The following is a 22,366-nucleotide window of genomic DNA, read 5'->3' as shown; positions in this document are numbered from 1 at the left end:
TGGGAAACAATATTTGAGAAGTAGGATAGAAATAAAATTAATTCCAGGTGCTAGAATTATTTTGGTTTTGCAGACATTTAAAACTTCAATACATGTAAGAAAAAAGACTATTTCAGAGGGGCTGTTCTGTACCCTGCTCCTAAATAATGCATCGTGACAGAGTAGATTTGTCTTGCTATGCTGTATAATCCTAAACCTGTAAGATCTCCACCATCCCCAGCTGGAAAAACCTTACATCGCAGGAGACATCACACTTACTGTTTTTATATTGATTTATTACAGCCTTGTATTTTAAACGTTGTTGTAAGCCCCTCTGAGCAATGCAAATGCACTGGAAGGACCATATTTAAACCTCTCAGGTTGGCTGATAATAGATAAAGAACTCCCCGCCTTAAAGAATCTCCTCTGCTTGTTTTCTATATGCATAGAAATTCCACAGAATTTTATGTATGGGCCATGCTGTCAAATCATTTACTGAAATGCTGTTAAGTCTTTAGTCATCAGTTTGATGATGCCAAGGAACTCAAGCATATTTTTTTGCTGATAATTCAAGTATGAAATTCTGCATTTATACATTCTTGTAAATATGTATTTTTCATCGCGCTCTTTTTTAAAAAAAAATCACGCTATCTCAGTAGTATAAGGTATAAATATATAAATGCTGTCACTTTCCAGGTATTTAGAAGCATTCATGGGTTATGTGTACTGTTGGCAATCCTTGTTAAAAGTGTCTTGTTTACTATTCTAGTAATTTTGTCACTCTGGGACATCATTTATTTTGGACTTGTGCTCTGTCAACATTTCTAACTGCCTAATTATCTGCTCTGTTGCTGAAATAATGCTTTAGAAATGAATGCTCCCCCTCCCCCCAATTTTCCCTACTTACGTGTGAACTTAATTTGCTCCTTACCTTATATTTGCAACGTTGAGATTTTTTAGTTCATTGAGATAAAGTTCATCAGATATATCAAAGTTCGAGGAAATGATTTAATCAAGTCCAGCAGCAGCCCTCACAGAAATCTTTTCCCTGTGGGCATACCCTTTGGTAGCTCCATCTTTATCCATTATTAACAGTTTGAAATATCATTCCATTTTCTGCCTGCACTAATTTGCTGAGTTAGCTTCTGTTAATTATGACTTTAATCTGTGATTCAGAGCACGACAGGGGGCAAAATTAACCAATTTCCACAGCAATTTTTTACTGTGCTGCTTCGTTCTCTTTTTTCCCCAAGTGACAGTGTGGAACAGAGCTGGTGTGAATACGTTGCCTACAAAGAGATCTGGGCATTACCACTTTGTTGCCTTTGTCTTTTCACTAACCATATTGCAGACTTGCACAACATTGCAGAGTTTATTTCCTAACAGAATTTTATTCACTACTGGAAAATACCTTATCTTAGATAGTATGCTCATGGATAGGAATTTGAAAGTTCTCAGAAGGATGGATCTGTGGTTTACTGTTATGTGAAATGTCTATTGCTTATGTTACTGTATTCTTGTGAAAATCTATAATATATATATATATATATATATATATATATGCAGGCAAGGTAAATATAAGGAAGGACTTCCCATTTAAAAACAAACCACCAAGAACGCTGATTTGCGGCACTTTGTAGCCAGCTTCCCATGCTTCAGTTAAAGCCCAGGGAAAGACATGAGTTAATTCTATCCATGGGGCATTTTCATATCAGGAAAAGTCGGCAGCAGAGCGCTAGAGAAATGTTTAATGGAAAGAAAAACACATATATAGCAGTGATAAGTGCAACCTCCCACTTCCCAAAATTCTAAAGAAATTTTAAAGTGCCCTATGAATGAGCAGAAAGATGGAAGCCTCTTTTTTTGGTGAAAGAAAACTTTTAAGAAATTAGAAGACAAATTTTGGCGCAACACTGATTTTCTATTTTGTATTCTTACTCACATCCTTATTGCCAGGAAAACTCAGAATAACCTAATATCATTAAAATTGTGGTGCCGATTAATATTACAGTCCTTGATCTCCTTTTGCTAGACACAGAAGTTCCTCATGAGTATATGCATGTACACAGTTTGAAAAGATACACAGAATTTCTGATCTGCCTCCTAAAATGGTGTCAATTTTTTCTGTTAGTATGTTCTAAACACTTTGATGCTTCTAGCTAAATATAAAATTGGCATTTAACCTTTTATTTGGAAAAGAACTATTGAACCTGTTTAAAAGCTATAACTTACTTTGCTGTTGTAAGTGGTTACGAGCATCTAGATGTGATTTTATCTATACCCTTATGGCCTTTTTCACTTTATATTACAGCGTTCCTACATTCCAGAGCCTTCCTGAAGAGATACTCAGTAAGCTTGCTGATGTCCTGGAAGAGGTATTTAACTTTTAATGTTTTGTGTTAGTAAGAAGAGTATAGTAGGAAGTCTTTTGTTTACAAAAGTAGTTCACCTATGCCAGCCACTTCTGGGGCACTTCTACTGAAGTAAAGTATCTTCTCTTGGATAATGGTGTTTATGGTACAACTGATGTCCTTTGAAAAAAAAAATAAGGTGAAAAGATCAAGTGGCATATAGTCTACTTCAGCAGAAATTCTGTTTCTAGGGAATTACAAAATTGACATTTTCCTGAAGACTTGTCCACATAGCGCTTGTAGACTAAACACTGTGAGTGAACAATGAGATCACACCTTCAAAGTTGGAAAAAACAACTTTAAAAGTGTATTTAGCATACTCATACTCGTTGTATTGGATGTGAATTAGCACGGCACCAGATACTAACCTCAGTCCTCAATTTGGGTTTGGCATTCATTTAATAGTGGTGCTTGGTGCTGTTATGGGGGTTGTGGTTGGAATTGTGAATTCAGGAATGATCCCCAGCTCTTTACAACCTGAAGCCTAACAGCCACCCCACCACAATCAGCTCAGAATCTCCTAAACGTAGCCTCCAGTGGGAATGGAGAATGGCTTTAGATGGTAGGGGATGCCTTAGTCATATAGCAGCCATAGTTGCCAAGAAAGCCAAAAGCATCAATTTCTGCTAGGGAGCTTAGAGACCTCAGGAAGAGGTCTCTGCCATTGTCAGCCTTCACTGTTAGGTTCCCTTTCCTCAACTTGCAAGGGAAGTTTAAGAAAATTTGGAGAGCAGAAATTGTGGAGGATTGGTAACAACTCACTTGGGCTCAGTCTTTCCAAGCTCTCGCAGAGAAAAAAAAGTGTAAAATATCTAGTCAATTAAGATTTCAGCTCAAGGGAAATCACGTGTCCAATTGTTAACACAGCTTTTTGTAGAGTTGAGTTCAGCATGTACAGCTGACATAGTGCTCCTAGATGTCAGACTGGCTGAAAACTGTAAGTGATAAAAGACCTGAAGGAATGTTAAAACAGGGTCCCAGATACCTCTCTACCAGACTTCCTTGTCTTTTCTGACTGGTCTGGCACTACAGAAGTTTTGACCAACTTATGCTACTTGGTCTAACAAATGTTTCCATTGAAATTAAGCTCACTAGGTTTAAAATACATTGCCTTTCGGCAGTTGCACTGCTAGCATGAATCTTTTTAAAATGAATACATGTTTCACTGCCTATAGGAGAGTCGGTGCCTTCTTTTTCTCCATCACTCTTGTAGCCTTATGCCTTCCATCTTCTCTGCAGTTCTGCCCCATCTCACTTTTCAGTGGAATTCTGATGAGCTAGACTTCATATAATTCCATGCAATTAAGGTATACTAATGCTAGAATTTTGATGAACCATTTTTAATGACCCTCAAGTCCTGGGGGATGTGGGAAGTCTTGTATCCGCTCATTCAAAATGTATTAAATACATGTTAATTTCACATCAAGCAACTTGTGAATGTTATTTGTAATTTGCTTCTTAATTACTACTTTTGCACCTGCAAAATTGCATACTAGCAAGTCCTGTAGGCACAATTAATGTCCATTAATATGTCATCTTATGTGCGTTAATTATATGACATCTATACATGCAAACTGTGTGCTGTTCTCCTTGCGATTATGTATTTTCACATGTTCTTGGTTTATACAAGAAAATAAGCTGTGTTTCTTGAGCAACAACTCACTATTTAAATGTTCACAAGGATAGTTTTGACATTTTAAAAGCAGTTACCATCTGACCTTCATTAATATTTATATACTGTCTTTTTCTGCTTTTATCTAGCTGCTAGATTCTAGCACATGGACAATGAGATTGATGTGCAAGGAAAAATAGTAATTTGGGGAAAGAGCTACAAATTGTATAACATGTAAACTGTTCCTTTGAAACATAAGGTATATGGGGAAAGTGGTGAGCCTGCAGAACAAACACTATAATTAAATATTCCCAGGCCACACCACATGTTAAGAAAAATTGAGGCTGGGAGCCATAGCCCCCTTTTCAAGTACAGTACCTGTTTTTCTCTTTCTAGTGCCTGATGTTATTACAATGAACATTTCTTTTGCCTACTCTACATAATTGGCTGCTGTTAGTGCGGATCTTAATGATATCAGGCTGAACTAAATATTATTCAGTGAAGGAGCCCTTTGTTCTTTGTGTTGTATAGTTCCACCCTAATTTTGCATCCTAATTTTAAATACATCAGCCATCAATAACGATAAGAAGCATGACATGAGATGTACACAAGTATCAGACACCTCCCCTCTAGAAATGAAAACCATTCTAAAAAATCTCAATGTTGGGTTATTCCGCACCATTTCCCCCTAATTTCTGTCTTGCTCCTTGCTCTCAGTTTCCCCATTCCAGCTTGCATTAGAATATAAACAACTACAATTGTGCACTCGCGTATTATATGCTTGTAAACACTACTTTCATTTTTTTTTTAAATATAGATTAAGCAGTATCAAAATGATCTAAATAAATAAATAAATAAATAAATAAAGTGTCTATAATGGATATACAGTATCATTTTAGCAATTTCCTTTTTCTGCATACATTGCATTAGGCCATAAAAGAAACTTCAAAAAATGTTCAAATCAGTTTCCACTTCCTTTGAGAATGGCATGGCCCTAGAGAAATTTCTCTCTATACATAACCAAAGAGTTGGACAAGTAGGTAACTTGTTGACATAGGAGCTAATGGCTGGAAGCAGAGTAGAAAAGTGCATGGAAGCCTTCTCAATAGCTTTTCCTTTTGCAAATACATCCAGTTGCACTTCCCTCCATCCCATTCCCATCCCTCTGATTGCATTTAGGATACTAAGGGCTGGTTTTGGAACTTCAGCCTCCATCAGACAGCAAAGCAGAGGAGTTTTAATTAGATTTTTTTTAAGGACCCCAAGCTGAATCAGGTGATCTGCAGAGCACATAAGCAGGGTCTGAACCAAATTCTGTGGTTCTGCACACTGCTAATATATAGGATTGCACTATTACCAATACATGTGCTTAGGAGCACAGCTTTTCTTTTTCAACCTTATCTAATATGGTTTATCTCGGAAGGTTTTCTGGATTTCTGTTTTGTTTTTATTTATGGATAGCATTCCATATGCATGATAGAAATCTCTCTGCCTGTGATGTTTCATCAAAATCAAAGGTACTTAAATTATCTTTCAAAGTAACTGCATTTTATCTAGGTTGGTAGTCTTACAAGCACTGAATGAGAATAGCTGACAGGCACTGTTTGAGGCAAGGAATAATCTCTCCTTTCTTCATAGCACAATTTAATATCCTCTTTCTCCTTATGAAACTGTGAATAATCTAGCATGGCTGAAGTGCAGCTCTCTTACAAACTGTTAGCTAATACACAGTAGCAAAAAAAAGCTACTTGAAATTGCCCATTAGGCGATTCTTATGTGCAAATGCTGTTGTGAGGATGGTGGTAAAAAGGCTGTTATGTAATGAGATCACATCTTTAAACTTGGAAATTGTATGATGATTTTATTTAGCATACTGTAATGGATGTGAATTATCAAAGCACCAAGTCATCAGGGCCGTGTTACCCATAGGCGCTAGGGGTGCAGGGCGCTGGGCTCTCAGGGGCGCCAGGCCGAGAGTCCGGGGCCAAGATTTGGAGTCCGGGAATTGGGAAGAGCCGACAGTCGCTGCTGAGCGGAGCAGAGCCCGTCGGAGCACCGCAGCTCTTCTGCTATGGGCAAGCGAGGAGCTGAGTCAGCCGGCCGGCTCCGCCCTCCTGCGCACGCTGCTAACACGAGGTGCCTGGCTTTGCTCAGTTGCCACCGCCTCAGGCAGTGTTGCACTGGGCTCTGATTGCTCCTTCCCCGGTGTCTGGCCCAGGCCTTGCTCTGCCGCCACTGCCTCGGGCTCCTCTGTTGTTGCTGAGATGGCCGGCCAGGCCAGCTCTGCCGTGTGTGCCTCACCGGCCCACCCTAAAAAAAGGTCAACTTTGGGCTTATCCCCCCCCCAAAAAAGGGGGAGTTGACCACTCTGGGCAACCAGGGGGGCGCCAGGCAGATCTTTGCACACTAGCACCACATATGCTTAAGACAGCCTTGCAAGTCATCATCCTATGGCATGCTTAATATCAGTGAATTATTTTAAATATATATAGTATAAGAATAATACTGATCATTGAACTAAAATAGCTTAAGACCACAATTCTGTGCAAACATTTCTGTCTGTTCCAATGCACAGTGCAACTTTAGACTAAAGGTGAGAGCTAATATGATTGAAAGCTCTTTCACACAAAAATAATACCCTCCCCCATCTCATCTCAGTGTGTGTGGATGGTGTGCACACCAGCCCCAAGATCTAGCTTGTATTTGTAGCTGTGGGAAGCAGTGTGATTTGTTACTCTGGGCCTTTCCAATTTGACTTGTTTTACTTTAACAACTCTGGTTTCAGCCCCATTCACTATAATAGGGAATCTAAAAATGGCTGCAACTCCCCCTTTCCCTACCCCACATAATGTGAACTGTAGTATACCCCTTCAGAAGGGGCAAGCTTCAGAATGCCTGCAGTGGTTCTCCCTTAAGAACAGATCTCACCTTGGAGCTGGGAGTGAAATAGGAATCATAGCAGGAAGGTAGTGGGGGAGGGGGAAGGAACATGGATCCCCAAGAAAGACTGATGTGAGAAAATGTCTATCCCCAGTAAGGTCCCTGTTGCCCAAAGGGTTGTTGCTGAGAAGTGGACTTCTGTGCCTTGCCCACCCCCCAATTTTGGGGGCTATAGCCTATTTTCCCTGGAGACAAGAGATCTCTCTCTTGACTTGTATAGGTGGAAAAAGACTCTGGATCACCAGAGAAGATGGTAGTGGAAGAAACTGTCCCCTTTCTAGCAAGGGCCCTCGTATCGCAAGGTCTTTGGTGGTGGTGGGCTCCCCTACCCCTGAGTTTTGGTTCTTCTCACTGGAGGAGAGAAATCTCTCCATTAACTTGAGAAGAGATTGAGGGGGAAAGAGCGGGGGAAGACCATGGATCCTGAGGAAAGACTGGGGCTGGATCTAGATACATCAAAGAAGTGTTTCAGTTTAAAGCATTGTAAATTGAACCAGGGAAAGCAGGTAGAGAAAAAATGGGACTCCATGTCGCCATCTGGTAGTGCCATGTCATATCGCCCATACAACGCATATACGGTAAATCGTTTTTTCTTTACCAGTCTAGTTGAGTCCTGGGAGAAATGTCATCTTCCCAGCAAGGGTGATTGCTAAGACATAGGACTTTCTGCCCCAACCACAGATTTTGGGGGATACATATCCCATTAACTTGCATAGAAAAAAAGGTGATAGTAATAACATTAAAAAAAAAAAAAAACAACCCAGCAGAGGTCCAGGTAAAAAACCTGACTTTTAAATATTTACAATGTTTACTGGATTTGAGCAACAGTGTTGGCATTTAGCAAAAGATGCATGCATAGATCTGGTGCATATGTGTCGTACAGACAAAGACCATTTTGTGTGTGTTCAAGGCACGCATGACCGTACATGCATGCACCATGGTTGGACACTGAATAGGGCATAATGTGGTGGGGTGGACTTACACATGGCCTGCTATCGCACACAATGACCCGGAAAGCAACCCCCATGCAAACTGGGGGTTGCCTGTATCTGTATGCATTGGTTTAAACTGCCTTGATATTTTATGCAGGTGGTTGGTTTATAAATATTTTTTATAAATAAAGTAAGAAATTGCAGTCCATGACTCCAGTCATGCACACACGTACCTCTGTGTGAGTCTTAAGTATGGATATGTGAGCCCTGAATCATTGGATGGGAGAAAAATAGTTTCCCCTATGCTATCAACAAAATTCTAGCATTTCAGTTTAACTGGCTTTTAGAGCAAGCTGTTAAAGCGACCCTTTTTTTTTGTTTGTTTCGTCAGACTCAAGTATTTGTCACTAAAAAGTATTTTTGAAGTGGGGAGGACTCAATTGTTCAGTGCTCCCATAACAGGTTTGTATTCAACTCTCTGTGAATAATGAGAGTGGAGAGGCTGACAGAATTGAATAGCATACCTCATAAAAAGAAACTGATCTGTAAACTCAAGATAAATTCAAGTGCAATAGTGTGGCACAGAACACTCTGGGAGCATAAAGGAGTCTAGAATAAAAGGTATGGGGAAGTCAGTCCCAAACTTCGGGAAGAAGAGAGGAAGATTATTAAATTCTAAAGTCTAGCTAACACAAAAACAAAACTAGTTCTGAACATTAGATTGCACAGTCTGTGCCAGCAAAGCACATTGATTTCTAAACAGTAGCTTACTACAGTTCAGCCTAGACAACCAAGAATCTCAGTGCACTTTAATCAAATAATATGTTCAAGGGAATAAAAGAGGTCCATAAAGCAATAGTTCCATGAAACATAAACAAGTGAGCCAATCCACCTGCCATTCTGTAAGATGCTTTTGTTAGGGCTTGGTTTCATGGGGATTTTATTCTATTTCCTGTTGTTATCAACGTGACCATATAACAAATGACAAGTAGATAAATGCCCTTCCTCGGAGGTCAAGAGGCAATATGAACTGGAGGTGGGCAGAGGCTGTTGTGCTCATGTGCTACCTGTGAGTTTCCCACAGGCATCTGCTTGCCCACTGGATGCTGGACTAGATGAGCCATTGTCCTGATGCCACATGCTGTTCTTCCATTATTAAATAGCATAGTTATATAGAAATCTGCCCATTAACTTTTCACAGCTAGAAGGTCATTTTCTCACAGCAGAGAGCATTTGTACTAAGAAATGCAAACTTCTTTCTCCCCCTAAGTTTGTTACATTCTGCAAGAACAGAGCTGGCCCACCCATAAGGCTTTGTGAGTCAGCCGCCTCAGGTGGCAGGCTGGGGGCAGCTGGGAGGGTATGGCAGATCCGGGTCCATGAGGAGTGTGCATCTCTCCGCCATCCATACTTGTCAGCCACTTTCCTCACCCTCTTCTGCCCCCTCACTGCTGCCTGCTCCTCTGTAGCCTCCTGTTTCCTCCCCTGCCACCTTCAGTCACCTCACTGCAGTATCTCCACTGGTAAGAAATATGTGGCAATGCTTATAAATCTGAAGCAGTCCTATGCCTGGTTTTACTTAGAGTTTAGTGTGGTTTACTTCCACGCAAACTGTGCATAGGATTGCACTATTGATTGGTGTAACTGGGGGCACAAGTTCTCTGATTCTTGTACACTATGTGAAGCACAATACTAATTAGGTTTACTCAGAAGTAGAGCCCACTGATTTTAATGGTACTTACTATTAGGTAGGTGTACACAGGATTACAGTAAAAGTGCTTTTTCCTTAAAAAAAAAAAAATTAGGGGTACTCTCGTTTTCCTATTCATATTGAAATACTGCCCCTCAATGAGGCCAAACTTAGATTCACAAAATGTTTAGGGGTATGCATACCCCTATGTACTCCCCAGAAAAATACACTGGTCATAGCAGATCCCCGCCACCCACAACAAGAAACATGGTCTTTGGTTATGTAATAAAGGAAAAGTTATCATCTTATGTGCTTGGGGTAATTTCTTTATAACCAGAATAACAATACTATCCATACCATTGTGGTAATGGATTCATAGAATCATGGAGTTGAAAGAGACCCCAAGGATCATCTAACTGTAACACAACCCTCTGCAGGAATCTCAACTAGATCATACATAGTGTCATATCATTTTTCTCTTGTTGGGTCTCCAGTTTGGCACTGACCCTGTTCTATAGTGGCCCATGCCCATTTCACAAATGTATGAATCTAAGCCAATGTGTGAAGCTAAAGAAGTAAAGGATTTACATAATTTCCTTCATGGTATTTGTCAACCCCTAGGAATATATCTTCTAGTGAGGCATTTTAAAAAGTTGTGTTGGTGTTTTGTTGTGTAGTTGTGATAGAAACGAAAGGATTGACCCAGCGATGACACACCATCTTTGTTTTAAGCAAATAAAAAAGTGTGTTGAAATCCAGAAAACATTGAATTGCAAGCAGATTAAAATGTACCTTGTGATCATCTGCTGGTGGTTTTATAAATTAGGGTGTTAGCTCTGCAAAATTGTTCAGAAGGGATTTAAAACTGCTTTAACTTTTCTGAAATTCAATTAGGCCATGTATGCACAGCCATCTCATAAATATTATATTGATGAACACTGAAATGCTGTAACTCAGAACATGGTGCTCTCCTCAGCATTCATTCACCATTTCTATAATTAGTGATGGATTTTACTCACTGCAGGAGAGCAGTAAAGAATGGGTGGTGCATCAGTCATGCACTTCCTCTAGTGGTCTGCATATAAAAAATAATACTAATTAGCTGTATCATTTACCCTCTGTATAATGTGTGTGTGGGGGGGGGGTGAAAATTCTTGCAAAAATGTGTTTTCAGGTTGAGCAGTTTAGTTACTTTCCTCTCATTTACGCTTCAGGCCAGTTCTTCAGAATTTAGAATTTTTTTTCCTAGCTTTTAATTTTAAGTTTGTCTCTCCTACCTCAATGCTAGTTTCATCCTGTCCTTGGTTTTATGTTATGAGATGGATTTTTAATATTTTTGTTTTTATTTTTTGACATCATCATCATTTTATTTGTATGCCGCCTTTCCACAGTTAAAACAATGCTCAAGGCGGCTTACAATATGAAAAGATTTACATAATTACAAACATAGCAAAGTAGTCATAAAAATACATAAATAACATCAAAACTACATAACCAAACTGAACAATCTCCACATAAAAATAAAGAAACAAAAAAAATTATATAAAAAGGACCCCGTTGCAGACGACTCTGGAGTTGTGGCGCTCATCTCGCTTTAAAGGCCAAGGGAGCCGGGGTTTGTCCGCAGATGATTTTCCCAGGTCATGTGGCCAGCATGAGTAAAGCGCTTCTGGCACAACAGAACACTGAAACCAGAGCAGCGCACGGAAATGTCGTTTACCTTCCCGCCAGAGCGGTACCTATTTATCTACTTGCACTTTGACGTGCTTTCAAACTGCTAGGTTGGCAGGAGCTGGGACCGAGCAACGGGAGCTCACCCCATCGTGTGGATTCGAACCGCTGACCTTCTGATCAGCAAGCCCAAGGCTCAGTGGTTTAGACCACAGCACCACCTGTGTTATAATTAATATAAATAACAGCAAAAACTCCTGACAAAACTTTCCCCAAAATACCCCAGTCCTTGCTGGGCAGGAGCAGCAGCAGTTCTTATGAAGCCTGTCAGGCCCCGCCCTAGGCCAGGTGGAAAGAGGCAGGAACCGGGGGCTTTCAGGCTCCCAGCAGGTCAGAATCCATACTTTACCCTTTTGCTGTTATTTCTTTCCCCAACAGCCTTTGGGAAATATTTTTTAGTTTCTATATTTCAGTACATGGAAGATAGGGTGCTGGTCAGAAGTGCTAATTGTTGTTAAAGGAGAAGTTACATTTCATATATATATATATATATATATATATATATATAAAATAAATTGTTATAAGCTTATTCTTACAAAGAAAAAAATTGAATTTCTTTGGATTTCTAAATAAATAAATAAACCATAATTTCATATATTTACATCATTTGTGATATTTTTTTTAAACACGGGGCTCTTTTCTGGTTATTTCATCTGGTATAATCCTGAGTGGTTCTGAGTGAACAATTGGAGCAGAGCCTAACAGACAGCCAAGTAATTAAAGGACTGAAGAGCAGAAAATGACTGTTTTAATAATGAATTATTCATGGGTAAACTTAAGGCTGATGAGCTACTATTTAAAGAGTGTGGTGTTATAATACTGCCTTAGGGTGTTGCTTCAGAGAAGTTTGAACAAGTATGTAACTTTTCCTTAAGACATATTTTTAAGTGAAAGACAGGATGAAAACAGTTTTATAAATAGTAAAATAGGAAGCCATGGCCTTTTGACCTTATTCATACGTTTGATTATCAGATGATACAAGGGAAAGGTAAAATTAAACCATTTCATTTTGGCCCAAGATACACAAGAATAGCTGTTGTTGCTTGCCATTACCGTCTGTAGTAACGCGCAGCACTGGTTAAGGCATATATCATCAACATAATGGAAGATTATCTCGTCGCACTTCTCCTTTCCTTCCTTTGCTCCCACAGCCAGCAACATTGACCCCTTAATACAGAGCTTTCCAAACTTTCCGTGTGGGTGACACACTTTTTAGACACACATCATTTTGCAGCACAGTGATTCAGTTTTACTGACAAACTGGAGGTTGAACTAGGTGCGACAGACCTACACGCTGCAGCCAACACACTAATGTGCCGTGACACACACTAATGTTAAAGTTCTGCCTTAACAGAACCCAGGCTACTGTGAAACCCTTGAGGGTGAAAATTCATCCTATTACAGCCAATGTAATTAGTTCATATCAATGTTTGGGCAACAACTGATTTATGTGCATATCACTGTGACCCGGAAGTGGCCAGAAAGGGGCCATAACAGGGTGGCATGGGCTTATGCATGCTCTGCCATCACACGCAATGGCCCAGAGTGCAATCGGGGGCTGCCTGTACTGTACTCGATTCACAGACAAGGGAACACAGTGCTGAACATCACTAGAACCACTTACACATATTACAGAATATATGTATGTATACACAAGGGAGAGAGAGAGACCCACAGAAATATGTACAGTGGTACCTCGGGTTAAGTACTTAATTCGTTCTGGAGGTCCGTTCTTAACCTGAAACTGTTCTTAATCTGAAGCACCACTTTAGGTAATGGGGCCTCCTGCTGCTGCTGTGCCGCCGGAGCACAATTTCTGTTCTCATCCTGAAGCAGAGTTCTTAACCTGAAGCACTATTTCTGGGTTAGCGGAGTCTGTAACCTGAAGCATCTGTAACCTGAGGAACCACTGTATATATCATTTTTTAAAACATGCTTCTATCCCTCAGATACTATGCTTTCAACATACACTGAAAATTAAACTTCTGAAATGGCACTCATTCCCCACTAATAACTGATATTCAGAGATGGGCATAGCCATTAGTTTTTATGTCACTTTTTTTTTTTTTTTTTTTTTTTTTTTGCTTTGCTATATGATTTATCCTCATCTTGCCATGTGGGCTCAATTCTGCAAGAACCGCTGAGCAATCTCACTCAGTACTGAAATCAGCATGTTCCAGTGCTGCCCTCTGCTATGTTTCAAGCCACACTGCCCCAGTGCTGTGTCTGTCTCTCTTGCTGGATGACAACATTTCATCTTGGATTTATATCTTAGATTAGAAAGCTTTATGTAGTGCTCTGCTACGGCACTTTGCCCTATCACTCTGATTTATTAGTTGACCCTGGCTGCTCTTAGAAACGTGTGCAGTTTTATCTTTTTGTATAAAATATAGCAGCCCTGAAGATCTCGCCTCATATTGGCCGCATCTTTCTGTCCCAGTGAAAATAGATTATTACTCTTTGTGACCTAATTCATATTGTGAAGCAATGCTGAAGATTAAACATAGAGGGTAAAATGTTTTAGAGAACGCCATTCTGCCTTGGTTTTTAAAAATAATCAATGAGAATATCTATCTTTTTCAAAAGCCTATATATATATATATATATATATATATCGCTGCATTAAAAGCAAATTTCTTCCTGTTTAACCTTCTGCGGTATAAATACATTGCTAAGCTGAATCTAGTTCTGTGATATTATGGACTTGTGATGCAATATCAGATTTAATAACAAATTATTTCAATTAAGGAATAATTAATATTGTATCTACATACACACCACAACCTTCTGCCTCAATCCAGATGTCAGTGCTCACCTCGACACCAGCTGCTTTTATGCATTTGTCTTTTGTTGCCCCTGGCAGATATTTCAGACAATTTATTCGTTAAATGATTACATTAAAATGATTTCTGAGACCTCTGGGTATAGGGCGGTATATAAATTCTAATGCTGAGAATGATGAATTTCTGACCCACTTTAAAGGAACATTTTCAAAGTAGCCTACAAAAATATACCGTAGGTTGAAACCAGTAATAAGTCAGCTAAAGCGTGTGAAGAGAACAGGGGTTAACTAGCATTAGACTGCAGTCTAGTTAACTAAAATTTTAATGCACTGTACATAGGGCTGCCTTTGAAGATGATCTGGAAACCAGCTGGTTACCACATGTGGCCGCTGGTGTGACTGTTGAGGCCAGACAACATATTTTATTGATACGTTTAAAGTGCTGGACTTGACCTTTAAAGCCCTAGTTTGGGCCCAACTTGTTTAAAGAACAGCCTATGCCACACAAACCTGCCCATGCTTTAAGCTTGGCATTGGAGGCCGCACTTTACTTACTGGTCTTGAGTTAGACTGGTGGGCTGTGTCATCTCAGTAGTGATCCCTGCCTTGTGTAATCCAACCCCACCTAAGAGGTGTGCTTGGACCCCTCATTTGCAGTATTTCAAAACGCTTTGAAAACCAACCAGTTATGCGTGTCTCTTAATGTATGTTTTATTGTCATGCTGCTGTTTTATTGATGCTTTATTGCGATGCCTCTGGAAATGGCTTTCATACTGGTTGGTTTTCATGTACTGCCTTCTGACACATATTAATTTTAAAGTTTTATTATAATACTGCATTGTGTTGTGTTCACTGCCTTGTCTGGACCTATAAGGCAGCATATAGCTTTAAAATAATATACCTTTATGTAAAAAGAACTTGGCACTAATATTTTATTTCATACTAGGAATGATTGTTCAGTTTTAGATTTCACCACCTGTTGAGTTATATGCTTTGAGAAGAATGCTCTGAATTTAACACAAGGGGTAGAAGATTCATTGTTGTGACTTATAGGTGTTTGGATTGGGACATTTCTCTTTCATTTGTTCTGTATATTCTTTTGAACATGACATTTAACAACTTAATAAAGTGTATCCTAAAAAAACAAAAAAAAGCCTCTAACCTTTAGTCGAAAAGGTTGATATTATAAACATTTTGTTCAAACAATTATTTTCCATTAAATAGAAAAATGGTTTTCAGCTCACCATCAAGATTGTTTGTTTATTAATATTGTTTCAAAGGATTCTGGGCATTAAAATGTCACCCAGCAGGGTCAAATAGCAATACACAAACAGTGCACTGAACCAAAGTTGCCAAAACATGTTAGTACATGGACCAGCATCTTTGCTTGCCAAATGAGGTCTAGCTGCCTGATTGGGAAGACACATAGCCCGATGGTATTCCAAATTCTCTGTATCCATGAGCACCCAAGATCAGTCTCTGAAATCTACAATTTAGATCAATCTTATGTAGCAAGGCTGGGAAATACCTTAGACCATACTGCCAGCCTATAGTCTGACCAATAGTAAGGCATATCTATATGTTCCCATGTAAACTTCACAATGCTCTTTTGGTGTTCATTAGAATACAACACCATTATGTTAAACAAAAGTGAAAAAAACTTAGTGTGGTGATGTCGCTCAGTTTTTCATAACAGTTGTGCACTTTTTCAGAAAAGCACTAGATTTATACTGGCTGTGGACTAATACATGCTGATATTTTTCAGATATGAAGCCATGTGGAATAGCAATGCCTGCAAAGGCAATTAAACATGGCATAGCACACACTGACTCCAAGCAGTTGTGCACTTTTTCAGACACCATTGTGCATTGATACATAGTGGTCATTTTCAGACATTGGAGCATGCGGTTCAGCACCAACTTGTTAGATGAAAACAATTTGCCTATCAGGTGGGCATGAAAACACCAGAAACCCAGCTTCCCGTGGGGGGGGGGGGATTGTGCATCAAATGCCCTCATAAAAATGGAAATAGTTTTCATAGGAAAACATAGGCAGAAACAGGAAAATTTTGCAGGCTTTTGTAAAGAACTTGATCCATGCCTTTCAAATACAGCTTTAGATGTTTATTGTTTAACGAGCAGATACATCCAGCTGTACAATGTGCAAGCCTTAGTGATTCCTAGATGTTACACACCAGCTGCAAGGGCAAGTGTCAGTTTTGAGTGAATCATGTTTGGTTTCTCTCTATGGACCTTTGTTATACACAGCAAAAGGAACTTTAATCCCCTGATTCATGATACTTGATTCTTCATCAGCAGTTTACAACTTTGATATAACAGATGTCTAGCAGTAGAAATGAAATATTAGCTGTCACAATGACTATATGCTTGGAGGCTATAACATGAGCTGCCTGCATCATTTTTCTTATTTACCAAATCCCTATAGCTAGGTCAGAACTGACAGATGTGGTGCGGCAGAAGCCCCTCTATGTGGAGTGGGCCAATATTGTATTTAGATTCCAAATGCAGGGGGAATCCTCTGAGCGCTGAGCAAGCAGCCTGGTTGACATTCACAACTATTACATGGTGCCAAAATGATGGCATACTTGGAAAACATACTCCAACATTAAAGCAAGTAAACTCGAACACTTCTCTGTTGTTTTGTTTAATTAAGAAATGGGGTAAAACGAATCCTAACATTCCAGCAGGCAAGAGGTTTCAAAGGGGATCTAATAATCACATTGCTGTTTCTTTCAAGTGATAACATACTTATCTCATAACTAAGGATGGAACTTACTGCATCTGGTTGACCAGTTACACTGCTGGACTAGGTCAGCCTGACCCAGCAAAACTCTTCTTGCGTGACTTGGCTAAGATAATACAGTTAGCTTCATGGATGAGCAGGGATTTGATTTGACTCAGGAAATGAGGTTCAGGGTCAATCCAAGTAGCCAAGGCCAGCAGTCAAGATACTAGAGTCAAGCCTGAAGCACAGTCCCATGGAGGTCCAGGAGCATCCAAATCAAGGCCCATCAGCATAGGCAATTGAGCAGACACAGCACCTCAGCTCTGCTTCCCTTTTGCACTTTGCCTGCTGATTGCAGCATCTGGGCTTGACGAGGCATATGACCCTCACCTGTTCCAAGCCTACTCCAACTGAGGAATCACACACTTCCTCCCAGAGCTAGCTAGTGGGCCCTTGCCTGCCTCAGCCTACTGGAGCACCTGCCTGCTGCTCCCTACACCTCAGAGCCTGCTGTGTTAGTGGAGACAGGGCCCACTCTGGTGATGGGTGCTGCTGCTCTGCTTCCTATGCGCTGACTCCCACCTCATCATCATCTTCCCTGTGAGTACTTCCTATACCAACCTCTCTTTCCCCATCCCCAGCTTGCCCTGGTGTGTCCCAGTCCCAGCTACAGCCCTTGCTGGGATCCGCCCCTTCCTCCCCCTGTTGTCCTGCCAGTTCATGACATCTAGTATCCCTTTTTCTTAATAACTCTGGTTTCTGGTGCAGAGGATTACTCAGTTTTAACATAGGTACTGAGATTATTTATGTACTGGGATTATGGTTCAGAGAGAGGTGGTTTTTGTTTTGTTTCATTGAAGCGTACAAGGTCCAAAATGTTTGCCTGATTTGTTGGTATTAGAAATAAGCTTGGTTAGATTTTCATTTTTGGCTCTGTACCTTCTAGGGAGGAAAATGGATGTTAAACATTCAAATTGATTCAGCCATATTTGCAATTTGAAAGGAATGTTTGTGACTGTTTTCATTATCATAGCTCCCTACTATTTTAAGTGGAAAATGTGTGTGTGTGTGTGTGTGTGTGTGTGTGTGTAATTGTAAAAGATCTCTCATTTTAAATAGCAGCTTTAGCAAAATATTGTTTGTGGTGACTTGCTGCAAGGGTATAAATAAGAACAAAAGAGGAGCCCTGCTGGGTCAGATTAAAGGCCCATCTGTTTCAGTGACCTACGCACAAAGTGGCCAAATAGATGCCTTTGGGAAGCCCATAAGCTTGACATGAACAAAACCACCTTCTCCCTAATTCTCCAGAAACTGGTATTCAGAGGCATGCCACCCAAGAAACTAGAAGCAGTACACAGCCGTTGTGGCTGGTAGCTATTAATAGCCTTATTGCTATGATGAATTTGTCTAGACCCCTTTAAAGTGGTCTAAGTTGGTGGCCATTACTACAACTTGTGGCAGAGAATTCCATAGTTTACCTATGTGCTGTGTGAAGGAGTGCTCCGTGCTCCATGATCAGATGGAAGTGGCTGAGGTTGGTTAGAGCCTGGTGCTGATAATCCCATGGTTGCAGGTTTGATTCCTGCATGGAGCAGTTGTGTATGGCTGCATTGCAGGGGGCTGGTCTAGATGACCCCCCTTTCCAACTATACAATTCAATGTCTCACTTTTGCATAATTCTAAAGCTATGCAACTCAACAATACTGTAACTTTTCTCATGGCTTAAGTAATAATTTCTTTGTTGATATGTGCATCTCTTAAGGCCTTGTGATTTGTATGGTAAGCCTTGCAATCTAGGCTCTAAGAATACAATTATATTGCAGCATGTCACTGAAACTGTATGAACAGCTGCAATTAATCTTTTTTTTTATCGTCTTTCTTTTAAACCAACACCCTGTATTTCACCAGAAAAAATATATATATATATTTTCCTTGTGGCAAAATATGAAAAAGGGATAGTTAGGGAAAGGAAATGTATTCAAATTAAGAGAAAATGTAATCGCCAATATGTTGGTTTGCACTATGTATTGCCAGCTCCTGTTGCACAATATTGATTTCATATTTAGTATTTGTGCAAATGATGTAAGGATTTATTGAAGGAGTAGTAATGCTACCCTACAAAGGGGGTCTGGAAATATGCCAGTCCTCTTTAGCTAAATAAAGACAGCAACATCATGGAAAGAGTTCAGATTTATTGCAGACTGCGGTAAGAATAAATGATCCAGAGGAGTTCTCCAAATTCTGGAGCCCAAATACAAAATTCAAGATACTTTTATAGCATTTTCTTTACATGCTTAGCTCATGAACAATCCCTTTCAGCAACATGATTGGATAACAGAATCTGTGGACAGCTTGTTGACTCTTCATGTTTACTTCTAATTGGTTGACAAATAAGCATGGCAACAGATAGTTCTGAACAAAGTTTATAAATTCACTCCTCTTCTGTCTTGTTCAAAATGTTGCATTTTTGGTCGTCTGTTACATGAAGCGATCATTTTGGAGCTTCTAGTCTCTTCAAGGCCACTTCACATTTCTGGTATGTAAAGCTGATAAGCGAGCCCCTGCTTATTAGCAAAAAGACAGGTTGAGGTGCATGAAAAATCTCTGCTTAGCTAGTTATATACCTTTATGCAGGACAATGGCACAGATATGTTGTGGTTGTGACTGAAAATGTTTATGCAGGCTCAGCAGGCTGAGGTCAATTGTGTATCAGAAACCTGTTCTGTGACAGAGGGCGAGAGCATGTCAGTATAGGGGTACTCTGTACTTCACCTTCCAGCTAGCATGAAGGAACTTGGCAGATCTCCTGTGTTCCTAATCGGCACAACCTCTCCTTGCTGTCCTGCGAGCTGCTGATAGTGGACTGTAAGCTATTGTTCAGTAGAAACTGACTCAAAGCAGAAATATGAGTGCTGTGAAAGCAATGTATGAGAGCAATGTATGCTCAGAAATGCCTGCCTGCTATGTTGACCCCAGTGGGTCTCAGATTATGACATTCACCTGGGTCCCAGGTAATGACACTCGGGTATCAGTAAAACTTGATCATTGTCATATTTGCTTTTTGAGAACAAGTTGAGAAGTTAAGGAATAAAAACGAGTTAATTAAGAAAACATACATGAAAACAATCTTCCCAAATGGGGCATGTTCCATGACACTAATTGTATTTTGGCAAAAGTTATAAAAGTATTTTTGTCAAGCATTTGTTGATATTAATAACAAGCTGTGTGTTGTTGTTTTTTTACTGTGGTTTGTTGTGTTGATGTTTAGAGATACTGTTGTATTAAAATATGCAGCTTGTATTTTGAAAGCTGACCTGGAATTTGGTAACATAGGGCAATATATTAAATACCTAAAATAAGCTCTAGTCATCATAAACTCTAAATACAGATTACAGTCAAGACATCTGTCAAATGCAATTATAGTGCCATTCAAGAGCTTGGTTTTACAACACTCAGCAGCCCAGAGAAGGCACGCTGTCATCCAGCGATGTTTAGCAGAAATTTTACGCTACCACTTCTCACTTCCTCCAATTAATAGAATAACCAGAGAATACATGACTTGAGGTTGTTTTTCAGCTATTATATAACTGCCGAATAAGTGAATGGCTCCAGGAATTAGACCAAAATAGGGGGAAATGTGAAGGGCTTGTAAATCCTCTTCTTACCACTTCTTGGGAAATGAATGCAATATTGATGGTTAGTTAATTTCATGCAGCAGACTTACTTCAGGAACTGTTTTTGTGATTGTTTTAGAGAGGTTTTATTGAGTATGCTTTATATTTCTGTGTATTTTGGTAAGCTATCTTGAGGACCTGTTGAACAAAAGGCAGACTAAGATAAAAATGGTAATAGCAACAATAATAAGCAGACAGTGCCACACCCCACTGAAAGGTTCTCATTATGAGAGGCAATCATCACTTGCCACCTGCAAACAGATTCATCGCCAGGCAGCAGACCTCCTAATAACAGTTCTCAATCTTTGTTAATAACTTAACTGCTACTCTCCTAGCTGTCCAGTATTCCTAGACTGATTGTAAGTACAGTAGCTGGAAGAATTAAATTATCAACATGGAATCAACTATCTTTGATTATGATTTGTTGTCACCCTGCTTAACTTAATTGTTCACCTGGAATTTAATCCTGCCCACAAGTACCACTGACAGGATTGCAGCCTTCATTCTAAAACTCCTAATTAGTTATATGTGTGTTTTCTGATAGCATCCTGGTCCACCAACCTATCTAGATGACTCGCCCCCATTCACTTGTCATAAATTATTGTGATTATTAGTCTGCTCTAGTCAACTGATGGATTGATCAATAAATTAAGCTATTGGCCTTTTAAGACAATAAACGTTCATTATTAAATGTTGTAGAGTAACCAAAGGAGATGAATATTACCATAATGCCCCTGGTTTTAAGTCTCTGCGAAACATTTGGCTAACTAACCACTGCCAGGCCACTGTAGTTTCCAAGGTGCCTTAGTCCTTAATATGAACATCCAGCATCCTTAAAGATACATCTCCCATGTGTTACTGAGCACTGGGATGTCATTTCTGACATCTCCCCTAGGTGCTCAGGTACCTCGGGAAAAGATTCAGCACCCCCAATACCAGGAGGGAGGTTAGATTATGAGTTTGACAAGAATTTTGTGACAACTTTGTGCTTGTCTCCTTTAACCATCAGGAGTGCTACCTCTGAATTGTTGTATACTGCTGTGGTTTAACACCTATTCATTTGTTCAGTGTGTCACAGTCTTCTGCTAAATGCAAACTGAATCAGCTAGAAATCTAATTACCAAAATTTTAATGTAAACCTTCACGTGACAGTTTTAAATGGTAACAAACTTTTTATTTTTATAATCCTGAGAGTATCTAGCAGGTGTTTGACTTTGCTTCTGAGAAGGGGTTATTTGCATAATACAAAAACTAATTGCTTGATTGAGGAAAACATATAATCCACAGTGGTAAAAAACACACACCATAAATTGTAGGGCTTTGCTGGGTATTTCACAAAAATGACCCATTTTAGATTTCCTGCACATATACAAACTTACAGTAAAATAGGTTTGGCAGTTCCATTAAGCCCTCTATGGGGAGAGAAAAGGCATAAAAAGTACTGACTGCATCTGTGCAAGTGAAAACTATGTTCCCCATTTTGCTCATTGGATAGTGCAGTAAACCTTTCCACTGAACTTAATGAGAGATCCAAGTAACTGTTATTGGCAACACTGCCTAATTGTCAAGATTCATGTGATCCTTCAGCTTCTGCTATTAGTGAAAATACCCCATTGTGAGCCCTATTATTCTTGGCTAACTGCTACCTAAGGGAATTTCAGCTGCATTCCAGAAAATGCAGGATGTATCTGCAGAGGGCTTCCGTGGGGAGATATGCCGGATAGCAAAGTTGAAAAATTGAGTCATTAAGACAGCAGAAGACCTTAGGGCTGTAGCAAGAAAAACCCTGAAAGCGGCAGCATGCTTTTAACATTATACCTTGCCTCACCTACTGCCCTGCCATTTCATCACCAAGTGCTAGCAAGAACAA

General features: G+C 39.7%; 1 protein-coding gene across 4 annotated transcripts in view; it reads left to right on the top strand.

Moving 5' to 3' along the window:
- Positions 1-22,366, top strand: part of PRKG1 (protein kinase cGMP-dependent 1) — a 660,310-nt gene that overhangs the window by 502,462 nt on the left and 135,482 nt on the right. For all 4 annotated transcript variants that reach the window (XM_079976270.1, XM_079976269.1, XM_079976271.1 and 1 more), the window contains one exon: positions 2,291-2,354. In XM_079976270.1, the coding sequence (XP_079832396.1) occupies positions 2,291-2,354 (64 nt within the window). The remainder of the gene's footprint in view (positions 1-2,290; positions 2,355-22,366) is intronic.

The sequence above is a fragment of the Podarcis cretensis genome, assembly GCF_951804945.1.
Source record: "Podarcis cretensis genome assembly, chromosome: 5".
NCBI classification, from domain to species: Eukaryota; Metazoa; Chordata; class Lepidosauria; order Squamata; family Lacertidae; genus Podarcis; species Podarcis cretensis.
This window is presented reverse-complemented; position numbering and strand designations above follow the sequence as displayed.